General features: G+C 49.7%; 1 protein-coding gene across 2 annotated transcripts in view; it reads left to right on the top strand.

Moving 5' to 3' along the window:
- The window catches only part of SCN5A (sodium voltage-gated channel alpha subunit 5), a 144,107-nt gene that overhangs the window by 93,567 nt on the left and 38,035 nt on the right, over positions 1 to 12,505 (top strand). For both annotated transcript variants that reach the window (XM_027835826.1, XM_027835825.1), the window contains exon 16: positions 3,594 to 4,082. In XM_027835826.1, the coding sequence (XP_027691627.1) occupies positions 3,594 to 4,082 (489 nt within the window). The remainder of the gene's footprint in view (positions 1 to 3,593; positions 4,083 to 12,505) is intronic.

Here is a 12,505-nt window from a genome sequence, read left to right as displayed (position 1 = left end):
CCTCCTCTCCTCTGACACTGCCCCACGCTGGTACACACCTCATCACCTCATACCTGGACTATTACAATCACCTGCTGGTGGGTCTGCCTGCCTCAAGGCTCTTCCCCACTCCAACCAGTCAGACTGACTCTCCAGTCAGTCACCAAAGTGGTTTTCCTAAAGCCCAGGCCCTATCATGTCACCCCATACTCACTGAACTCCCTATCACACACACCCCACCCCACCTCCTGGATCAAATACAAAATGCTGTTTGTCATTCAAAGCCCTTCATAACCTGGCTGCCTCCTACCTTTTTAGTCTTCTTGCACCTTACTCCATTACACGTCCCCTTCAATCCAGTGACACTAGATGAATAAGATGTTCCATCTCTTGGTTCCAGGCATTTTCTCTGGCATCTGTTCCCCCAGCCTGGAATATACTCCGTCATCCTCTGATCCAACTCTTGACCTTCCTGACTTCCCTTAAGAATCAGCCAGAATCTCATCTTCTATAGGAAGCCTTCCCCAGTGCCTCCTAATCTTTCTTCCCTTAATTATGGCCTATGTAGCCTATATGCAGCTTGCTTATATATATTGGTTTGCTTATTGTCTCCCCCATTAGACTTCAAGCTCCTTGAGGGCAGGGAATATTTTTTGCCTCTTTTTGTATCCCTAGTGCCTAACACAGTGCCTGGCACATAGTAGGTGCTTAATAAATGTTTATTGGTTTACTAATGGATAGAGTGCTGGACTTGGAGCCACAAAACCCTTCATTCAATGCCCACTACTCATTAGCTGTATGACCCTGGGCAAGGAGTTTAAACTCTGAGCCTCAGTTTCCTCATCTGTCTAATAATAATAATACCCATAGGCCATGCCTCAGAAAGTTGTTGTGAGGCTCAAATAATATGTGTGTCATAGACCCCTTAGCTAGTCAGTCTAATGAAGCCTTATCCCCTTTCTCAGAATCATAGTTTTAATTAATTGAAGGAAATGTTAGATTTCAGTTAGAGGGCAGTGAAAATAAAGATGATTTTTTTTTCCCATCCAAAATCAGAGGCTCCCTGAAATCCATTCACAGAAAGGGTCCACAGACCCCAGGTTAAGACGCTTCACTGTAGGATACCCCAATGGGAAGAGCAAGGGGCCTGGAGGGCCTCAGGCCTGGGGTCTAGCTCTATGTCCAGGCCCCCAAAGGTGCTGGAGGCCTGAATTTCACACCCAATGCACTGTTCTATGATCTGCTGTTCTGCTGTTTTCCCTGTCTTCCTCCCACCCTCCTTTTTCCCCCAACCCCTTTTCCCAGAAACAGAGATGAGTAATGGGGACAAAAGCCTGAAGACTGAGGGCAGGGATCAGTGAGGTCTCGGGTGGATGGGAAATAGAGAGTCGGGGAGAGGAGGAGAGAATAGACAGGGCAGATGAACTGGAGGCTTTCAAGAGCTTGGGGCAGGGAGAGGATCTCTGCATTTCTGTCTGAAGAGAGGGCGGCTTTGGGGCCCATCCTGAGGGAGAATCCTGATGGAAAAGGCCGCAGTCCTGATGCCACAATTGATCAGTCATGAAGTATTTATCCAGTACCCACCCTATGCCAGGCACTGGGCTAAGTGCTGGGGGAGCAGAGACAAAAGCCAAAAGAGCCGCTGCCCTTACAGTTCTGGGGCAGAGAGGCCCACATTCAGGGGCCCTCAGGACCATGGAAATCAGTGCTCCTGCTGCCGGCCTTGTCTCTGAGCCTTTGCTCTCTCTCCTTCCCTCTGCCTCCCAGAATCCCCGACCCCCTTGCAGGCTGAGCTTAAGGGCTCCCAGCTACAGGAAGCCTTCCTGGTCTCTCCCAGCCTGGTGTCAATGGCCTCTTCCTTCTCCTCAGACTATTGGGGATTGGCTTCTTTCTTCATCTGTCATCCTACAAGTAGACTGGAATTTCCCTGAGGGCAGCAGCAGTCTCCTTTCCCCAGTGCCCAGCCCAGTGGCTGGTACATAGTAGGGATTTAATAAGTGCTTGTGTGTGGCCTCCCCAGCCCCAGTTAGAATGTAAGCCCTTAGCAGTCAGAGGCTGTTTGGGTTTTGTCTTTGTATCTCTAGTACCTAGATATTGCCTGGCATGTAGTAGGTGCTTATTAAATATTTCTTAGATTGGAAAAGGGAAAGATGAATGATTGAATGAATGAATGAATGAATGAATGAACAAACGAATAAAACCATTAAGTACTTACTATGAGTTAAAGGAATACAAATACAAAGGGGAAGGGGAAGAGAATAAACATTAAACACCTACTATGTGCCAGGCACTGTACTAGTTGCTTTACAACTATTATCTCATTTGATCCTCAGAACACCCCTGGGATCAAGGTGCTATTATTCTTCTCATTTTGTAGTCAAGGAAACTGAGGCAGGCAGAGGTTAAGTGATTTGGCCAGGATCACACAGTTCGTAAAAGTGTCTGAGGCCTGACTCCAAGCTCAGAGATCTGTCCACTGCATTACCCAGCCTCTAAAGGAAAAGACAGTCCTCGCTTATATTCTAACAGGGAGAGTACGCCATGCTGAGCGATCCTGTGCCAATGTCTCCCACGTCACACAATCAATTCCAAAGTTCTTAAGAGAGACCTTGAGAGTGTCCTTGCATCGTTTCTTCTGACCACCATGTGAACACTTGCCCTGTGTGAGTTCTCCACAAAATGGTCTTTTTGGCAAGCATATGTTTTGCATTTGAACAACATGGCCAGCCCATCAGAGTTGTGCTCTCTGAAGTAGTTTAAATGCTTGGCAGTTTAGTTGGAGAAAGGACTTCAGTGTCTGGTACCTTATCCTGCCAGGTGAGCTTCAGAATCTTCCTAAGACAATTCAAATGGAAGCAATGCAGTTTCCTGGCATGGCGCTGGTAGACTGTCCCGGTTTCGTAGTCATACAACAATTTGTGTGACATGGGAGACACTGGTGGAGGACCACCCAGCATGGCGTGCCCACATCGGAAAATGTACTGTGCTCTATGAGCGAAGCAGAATTGAAATAGCTCAAAAGAAACGCAAGATGCGCAGATTTAGAGAACCCACCCCAAATGTTCACATGGACTATGTGTGCCGGACTTGGGGTAGAACATTCCGGGCTCATATTGGTCTGATCAGCCAGTTGGACGCTGTAACTTGACTGTAGCATAGTGACGTCATTTTGGTCCTCTTCAAGAATGGAGGACATCAACCAACCGATAGGGAGAGACAGTACACACAGGAAATAGTGACCAGGGTCTGGCATTTTGGTCTAGAGGGGCACAGAGGTAATGAATGGGGCCTTAGGGGAGGCCCCACCTTCCAGGAGCAAAGGCAAAGCTGATTTGATCATTAGTCCAAGAAATGGCGAGCAGGAATAGTGGAGAGGGCCAGGGAGCAAGGAGTTGGGGAAGCATGGCTGGGCCTGGTGGGTGCTTCCCGGAGGCGGTGGCCCTAGAGCTGGGCCTTGAAGAATGGGCAAGACTTTGATCAGTGGATGGGGGATGGTAGAGCATCGAAGGTCCCCGGGGACCAGAGGTGCCTGACTTCGCTGCAGTCAGGGAGGGCGGGAGTTAAAGGACCCTCCCACAGAGAGCTCACATGTGGACCTGCGCCATGTTTTTCAGGTCCTGAATCTGTTCTTGGCCTTGCTGCTCAGTTCCTTCAGCGCAGACAACCTGACGGCCCCGGATGAGGACGGGGAGATGAACAATCTCCAGCTGGCCCTGGCCCGGATTCAGAGGGGCCTTCGATTTGTCAAGCGCACCACATGGGACTTCTGCTGCAGCCTGCTCAAACGGCCCCGGGACATGGCCGCCGGTAAGAAAGCCACAGGCCTGGCAGCGGTCCCAGCCCCCAGTGGCCTGCCCAGCTGCGTGGCTGGCCACGGCTCCACTGAGCTGGATACGGTACCCGACGCCGCCCGCAAGGAGACGAGGTTTGACGAGAAGGAGCAGGCTGACCCGAGCAAGGAAGCAGGCAAGGAACTGGGGGACTTCACGGGGGACCCCGAGTCATCCGTGCACGTGCCCATCGCTGTGGCTGAGTCAGACATCGATGATCATGAGGAGGGCGAGGACAACAGCCTGGGCACCGAGATGGACTCCAGCAAACAGGTAGGCGGGAGTGGGACGGGTCCTCCCAGAGGACTCTTTTCTTCACGAGCCAAGGTCTTCTGGGTGAGTACCCAGCACCCGCTGATTCTGTAAATGAGTGCTGTTCTTGGGGGCTTCTTTGGCCCCTACACCGAGCGTTCCCATCATCCCAGGCTTCATGTGCCCACATCGGCTCCCTGCGGCTGCTTTGAACATGTTTTCTGCCTTCTCCCTTATCGGCAGGCAGGCTGTCATGGTCATTTCTGTGAGCAAAGGATTAGAACTGGAAGGACCTTAGAGGCAGCCTTAGCCCGGGGTCTGGGCCTTGGGTTTTTTGTTTGTTTGTTTTTATTTTGATAAGTGTATTTCAGTATAATTGCTTTCCCTTGCAATATCATGTATTTTGTTTTATGTATTTAGCAACATTATCCTGGAAAAGGATCCATCCATAGGCTTGAACAGACTGTCCATGACACAAGAAAAGATCAAAAACCTTTATTGAGTCCGGCCCCATTATTTTTAAAAATGAGGAATTGAGAGCCAGAGAGGGGAAGCTTGCCCAAGCCCAGCTAGGTAGAAGGTAGAGGGCTTACAATCTCTGATGGATGCAGGATCAATGGGATGTTTTGTTTCCTTCCCAAGGGTTAGTCTGTGGAGTCCAGATGAGGCATTCTGAGAGTTCAGAGAAAGAAGAGAAGGGTCTGACTGAGCTGGAGGGGTCAGAGAAGGGGGGCTGTGCAGAGGACATGGAAGCTGAGCTGGCCTTTGAAGGGTGGGTAGCATTGGATAATTGGATGAAAGGGGGAACGTATTCCCCGCTGAGGGAGTACATACATAAGCAAAGACCCAGGGGCGGGCATGAGCTTGGTAGTTGTAGGAGGAAATGAGGAGACTAGGCTTACTTGACTGGAGGTCCAGTGTAGGGACGCTTCCCGAGATAAGGCAGGAAAGGTAGATTGGATTTGAACAATGAAGGACCATGAATTCCAGGCTGAGAACATGGACATTAGCCACTGAAGGTTCTGAAACCAAGGGAGTGATATGACCAGGGCTTTGCTTTGGGAAGGTTCATTCACCTGGCAGCAGACCTGGCCTCCCCAAGGCCTTAGAGCGCGTAGCCTCTCTGATCCTCAGTTTCCCCATCTATAAAGAGGTTAATAAGCTCTTTCCTTCTCCCCTCCCACCCTCACCCTGGGTGGTGAGGATCAAATGGGATGCTTGTGGGAGCACTTTGAAATTGGATCTGACCGAGTAATGATGAGGATGCTGGCGCTGGCGCCTGGGGAGTGCTGGGGCCTTCCTCTGAAGTGGTGCCATGCAGGCCCTGGCCCTGAGCTTCCTGCCATGCCTGTGGCTCCCGAGTGCCAGCCAGGCTGGTATGAGAGCCCTGCTATTTCCTGCTGGAGGCCGTCAGCACTAGCCACTCGGGGTTTGGCCCGGGCTCTGCAGCAGGTGCGTTAGGTGTGTTATTCCATCCCTGATGCCTCCTAGCAGCTGCTCCCCTCATCGAAGGGAAGGCTGAAGGCAAGCAGGCATGCTGTCCCTCCCTGGAGGCCAAGGCTGCCCAACTGTGGCCTCCTTCCTCCTCCCACTGGGCAGGCAGAGCTCCCACGGCCCCAGCCCAGGGAGGAGACTGGTCTCCACTGCCACCATGATACCAAGCTGGCTTCCTGCTGGCTTCTGAACAGTTACAGGCAGTTCACAGGTCGATCTTGGACTCTTCCCGGAAGGTCAGAGAAGGCAATGATGTCATAGAGCAAACACTGGTCCTCGGACTCGGAAAAGGAGAGGAACCTCGCGGCCCGATCCCACCACCCCAGTTGGTGACAGTGACCACAGACAGATGCTCTTCCACTCACTTAGGGCCCAGACGCACCCACTGGGAAGAGTGGGACCTCGGCAGCAGCCCTACGCGTTAGTCACACATGTGGTTTAGAGCAAACCCGTCTGCCAGCTTCTTGACAAAAACCTCCTGGAATTCTGTGGGCACTCCTGTGCTGTCTGCCGGGAACAAGGCAGATCCTCTGGATGCCAACAGAAAGCGATGAAGCCTAGAATTCCGCTAGCTTTTTGCTTGTTGTACCAAAGTGTTGGTGCAAATTGAGTCTGTGGTCACTACAGCCCTCAGGTCTTTTTCACAGATGTCAGTCAACTATTAATATATTAAGCATTTATTAACTTACTAATATTGATTCGTTAACATAATTTATTTATTAATCATTTATTAATTACATGTATTAAGCACCTACTATGTGCCAGGCACTGTACTAAGCACTGTGGATATAAAAAAAGGCAAAAGACAGTCCCTGCCCTCAAGGAGCTCACGTTCTAACAGAGGAGACAATATGTCCACATGACACAAAGTGTAAATGGTGGAAGGCCCATGCTTCGGGGCTGACTGGTAAAGGCCTCCTTCCTGCAGAAGGTAGGATTTGGGTTGAGTTTTGAAGGAGGCCATTGGGCAGGGGTGAGGAGGGACAGTGTGCCGGGCATGGAGATCTCAGCTGAGTCAGGAGAAGTGACTGTGCAAAGAACAAGGAGGCCGGTGTTACTGCGGACCCGAGAGCGCATGGATGAGAGTAAAGTGTAAGGGGACGGGAGAGACAGGAAGGGGCTTAAAAGCTAATGAAGGATTTTCTATTGGATCCGGGAGGTCATAGAGAATTTATTCCCATTCTAAACTGAAGACCCTCTAATCTGCAGTATTAGCTATTGACTGCTCCCAATGTCATTTGATAAGGCTACCATCTGTGTCTTTATGCACATCACTGATAAAAATGGCAAGCAGAATGAGGCCAAGGGTGGATCCCTAGGGCCTCCCCCAGAGAGTGCCCTCCAGATCGATAACAATCCATTGATCGCCACTCTTTGGCTCTGGCTGTCAGATCCCTAAAACCCCCTCCACTGTCCTATCATCCAGGCCAGAAGCCTCCGTCTTGACCACAAGTGGATAGCATAAAAAACTTCATTCAATACTTCCTGAAATCCAGGACTGTTGTGTCTGAGACCTTCCCCTGATCTACAGGCCTGCTTCTGCTGCTTGGTTCGTTTGGTCTGGGCCTAAGATTTCATTGCCAGGAGAACTTAGAGATGAAGTGACTTTCCCAGAGTCACACAGGCAGCCTGTGATGAGGCATGCCTCAAGCCCGGGTCCCTTAGGCACATCTCTATCCCCTGCTCCCACGCCACCTCTCACCAGTCAGAAAAGAAAGTGAAGCAAGCCTCATTTTTGATGAGCCCTTTCCTACTGTCTGTCATCACCTCTTCCCCCTTCCCACATTCCAGAATGTTCCTAGGAATTGGAGTCAAGCTTCACAGGAGGCCTATCTCAGGAGGAATGCAGATTCCCAAGGGCAGCTGAGAAATCTCCTTTATGCTATTGATCATTCCCTAGCAAAGAGCTTTGTTCTTCATTAGAGTAAGTTCTCCATCAAGAGTGACCCTCCCAGCCTGCCTACGACAACTGCCCTCTGCCAGGGTGCCCACTAAATAAGGATAAGGAAATTGCATTGTGTCCAATGGGTCCTGGGGAAGGACAGAGGCATTTAGGGCAAGGAGGTCAGACTGGAGAGGGGACATTGGATTGGCAAGAGAAATGGTGAGAGGCAGGAAGATTAATTAGGAGATGATGACAATCATTGGGAAGAGACTGGTGTTATGGAAATGGAAAGGCAAAACTTCATGGTCTTAGAGTAATGGTCATTCTTTAAAACCACAGAATTAAAAATACAACAGAAAAGAGCAATGGAACGTGTGTATGGCGTGAAGTCTGGCACTCAGCAGACAGAGAACTAATTAACTGAGGGAGATGGGGGTGGGGTGGATCAGCTGGATCCAGCTTTATCTGGTTAAGGTCAGACATTCTGAGTCATTCTGTGTCAATAGAAGTGCACAGGAAGGACCATGGCTGCCACAAAATGAAACCCTCTCCAAATGATGGCTTGTTCCAAGCAATGCACACACAGACTACACAGGCCTGGTGATCAGGCTGGATGGAGGGGGAGGGGTGAGAGGAGAGTCAAAAACAACGTTAGGGCATGAGAGGAAGGCCAGGCCGTTGCCAGAAATCAAAACGGGAGGAGCCAGTTGGAGGAAAGATGCTGAGTTCTGTCTGGGACCCATGGAGAGGCAACATGGTGGCAACATGGATTGAGCTCAGGACTTGGAATCAGAAGGACCGAATTCAAATTCCACCCCTGATACTTTCTTGTTTGGGGACCCGGACGGCGCAGTATGCCGCGGTTCCTCAGATTTTTCTTCCATAAAATGCAGCTAATAATCCCCCGTCACCCCTCCCTTCCTCAGCAGTTACTTTGAGGCTCCAGTGAGGTAAGGTAGGGAACACACGCTAGAAATGCCACTTAGGATTCTGCTGAGCGTGAGCATATTCTAGGAAAAGAAGTTGACAGTCAGTTGTTTTGCTTCAAGCTGCTGGAGATGGGAGTCAGGCAATGCTGCCAGGCTGTCTCAACTGTTCCCACCCCCTTTCCATCACAGCCCATTCAGTTGTGAGCTTCCTGAGAACAGGTACTGTCCTTTAACTTTTCTGGAGTGTAAGAAGAGGGGGCTTCTATGGCAGAGACCAGGGTCTCCATCAGAGCGACCAGGCATGCAGCAGTCAGCAGAGCCTGTCGGCACTCATTTCATGACCGAAGCTTCCTCCTAGCTCCCCCCACCCCCACAAAATTGTACTGCCTTGCTCTTTTCGAGGTCATGAGAACCTGACCTAATGGCACCAACTGGCGGAATTTTATAATATAGCTAGAAATCTCCCTGATGTAAACAGTTGAATATAAGCACCTTGAGGGCAGGGACTGCTCTGCTTTGGTATTAGCATCCTCAGATCGTGCCACATGGTACACAGTAGATATCAAATACCTGTTGGTTGATTGGTGGGAGAAATCAAATGGTCAGACCCCTTCTGAGGAAGACACAGCCTTTGTCTGGCGGCTCCCATCTCCTGTTTCCTTTCCTCCTGCTCCTGCCCATTGACAACACACACACACACACACACACACACACACACACACACACACACAATTGGACTTTTCAGTTGGAAAGTTGACCAACAGATCTTGAGGTCATAGATACTTAAACCATTTGGAATTTTAAGTGACGACATCACCAGGTTGAATTGTCCACCCTGTCAGATTGTGTCAGGCTTTCTCACTTCCCCTACCCTCACATCCAGGTTTAAGGCCAAGGGTTAAAAATAAGATTCCCCGAAGACAGGAGGTGTTAGAGACGACATTATCTTATCTTCTCAACCTGTTATTTTTAACACTTGGGACCTGAGTCTGGACAGCTGCTGGCCTCCCTCCTCCATCTTCTCTTCTTCCTTCCCATTCCTTTCTTTCTTCTTCCCTTGGCCTAGGCTGGACTGGAGGGGAAAATCACCTTGCCCACTGTTGCTGGCACCATTTCAGTCATTGAGAATGTATTGTGAACCCATTTCCCTGGGTACTCTGCCAGGCCTTGCAGGGGATACAAGAATGGAATGTGGGGGAAGGAGGATAGGATCATGAGTTACCAACCCTGGCTCTGCCTCTAGCTTCCCCTGGGATTGTGGACAAATCATTTAGCCTCTCTTTGACATAGGAAAAAATAATTTTGATAATTAAAAATAATGAACCGAATCAAATAAAACAGAACCTAGCCAAGGGACAGGCTTCATGATCCCCAGTCAACTCCCACACCCCCAGCGTCTGGTTCTCAGGAATTGTGGACTAAACTTGTTGCCACTGAGGGTTGTGTTTGGTAACTGAGTTTCTGCCCAAGGGTTCTTCTTCCATCAACGACTTTCTCCCTGAGCTCAGCCACCAACATCCAGTCTTTCCAAAGAAAGGAGGACCAGGGGAGGCAGAAAGAAACTGAGCCTGCTCAAACCGTCCCAGGTTATGTTCAATAAGAAAACCAGATGCAGCCAAGGAGGAAGGAGCCCAGCACTTAGTGATGTCAGTGTGTTTGACACGGACCTCTCTACTGACTTCCAGCTTCCCATCTCCAGCTGCCTGTTGGACCTCTCCAACTGCATGTCCAGGAGACATCGTAAATTCAACATGTCCGTGACTGGACTCATCACCTTTTTCCCCAAAATCCTCCCTCTTCCAAGCTTCCCTGTTACTGTCAAGGCCACCAGATCTTCCTAGTCACCCATGCTCACAATCTAGGTGTCACGCCCAGCTCCTCACTCTCCCCTGCCCCCCATATCCATTGTAGATCCTGCCTTCATGGCATCTCTCATATCCACCTCATCTCTTCACCCCCGGACATTGTAAGAGCGCTGGTGGGACTCTGCCTCAAGTCTCTCCCCTCTCCAATCCATTCTCTCCGCTGTTGGGAGGAGAGAGTGAGGCTGGCGACTTTGCGCAGCCCTCCCTCACTGTAATCCAATTCACTTGCAAGTCATGACATCTCCTTCCTGGTGTCATGGTCCTCTTAAAAACAATGACAAACAACAACTCGGCCATCAAAATGATCTTCCTAAAGCAGGTCTGATGGTCTTTCTGTCTCTGTCTCTGTCTCTCTCTCCCGTCCTTCCCTCCCTTCTTCCCTTGTCTCTTTCCTCTCTCTCTCTCTCTCTCCCTCTCACACACACGCACACATGCACACGTACATATACACACACACGTCCCTTCGTGTCTCTTCCCCCCCCCCCATTCAATAGACTCTAGTCCTCCCTGTAACCTTGAGAATCAAACATAAAATTCTATTAGGCTTTTAAAAACCCTGCACAACCTGGCCCCCTCCCACCTTTCCAGTCTTCTTGGACCTCACATGCTCTGCAGTGCAGTGACACTGGGCTCCTTGGGGGTCCTTCACACAAGCCAGGCATCTTCCCTGGCTGTCCCCCATGCCTGGGACTCTCTTCTTCCTCATTTCCACCTCCCATTCTGCCTTCAAGTCTCAGTTCAAATTCTCCCTTCTGCACAAAGCCGTTCCCAATCCCCCTCGATGCTGGCGCTTTCCCTCTGAGGTCATCTTCGTCTTGTCCTTTGTATAACTTGTGCACACACAGATGTTTGCACGTTGTCTCCCCCACTTTCACTTGTCTTTGCATCCTCACTGCTTGGCACAATGCCTGACCAAGGAAGGCATCTTGCCCTTGACAAGAAGCAATGCAACCATGAGGGGTTTGCTCCCAGATAAGGTGGTCCTTCTGGAGGTCAGAAATGTCAAACAGAATAAGGTGAAGGATAGATCCCTGTGTCCCTGTTGGGCAGAGATCACAGTTAAGATGAGCTATCCAATGAAAGGAGCCTGGAGATTCACCTTTCAGGAATTTGGACCCCGGAGATTCCAGAAATTCATTGGGAAGTGTACCGTTAGGATTCCAGGGATTCAGGCCCCAGGAAATTGGATCCTAAAGAATCGGAGTCTGTGATATCAGGTCCCAGGAATTCCAGGAAATCATACATTGGGTAAATGATGTCAGGGAATCAGACACTGGGGATGCCAGAGATTCAGGCTGTGGGAAATTGGATCCCAGTCAGATGTCAAAGATCTGGACCTGGGGTAATCAGACCCCAGAGATTCCAGGGATTCGAAGCTTGGAGAATTAGATCCGGATGAATCAGAGTTTGACCATGACAAGGGTCTACTGTACAAACAGAATGGGGTTCCAAACTTCCAAAAAAGGGAGCAGGAGGATGTAAACTTCAAACTTATAGCTTGGGACAAGAATCTAGAGCGTATTTTAAAGGGACGGTTTGTGATTATTTAGAAAAGAAAGCAGTGATCACCAAGGGCCATAATGGCTTCATCCAAAACAGGTTGTGCTGAAATAAAATGCCTCCTTCCTTTTTTGTCAGGGTGACCAGACTGAATGGGGAACTGCTGTAGACACCAGATTTTAGCCAGTCTTTTGTCTTATTCTCTCATTATTCTTCTGAGAAAGAAGATGAAATAGGGCTCAGAGACAGTGCAATTGCATAGATTCAGAACTGAATGAATGACTGGCCTCACAGAGGAATCATTCATGGTGTGATGTGAGTTTAGAGAGAGGTCTCTAGAAGACGGTCCCAAGGATCTGCCTGTGTGGTTTCACATTGTTAATGGTGACCTAGAGGAAGGACCAGATGGCATGATTTTGGCTTTGCACTCCAGCATCCAGCACTATGCTTGGCACCTAGGAGATGCTTAATTCTTGCTCATGGAATGAATCAAAGGGTTTCAGGAGTTAGGATGAACAAATAAATGCATCACCCTGTAGCCAGCCATCTCCAGAAGCGATGAGCCTCTGGGCTGGCCCACAGAGGGCATTTCGGTGCCTGCTTCAGCCTTGGAGCCTTTCCACCTTCGGAGGACTTGCCAGTTTCTGCGCTGCTGGCATGGCTCTGGAGAGCCCAGGATAAGATATTCATGTGACAGTGAGGCACAGAAGAAGACCTTACTTCACATGTCTGGGCCTCAGTTTCCTCATCTGTAAGATGAGGGAGCTACAT

Source organism: Vombatus ursinus, unplaced genomic scaffold (genome assembly GCF_900497805.2).
Source record: "Vombatus ursinus unplaced genomic scaffold, bare-nosed wombat genome assembly UNPS02014817.1, whole genome shotgun sequence".
Taxonomy (NCBI): domain Eukaryota; kingdom Metazoa; phylum Chordata; class Mammalia; order Diprotodontia; family Vombatidae; genus Vombatus; species Vombatus ursinus.
The sequence above is the reverse complement of the archived record's forward strand: the minus strand, read 5'-3'. Positions and strand labels throughout refer to the sequence as shown.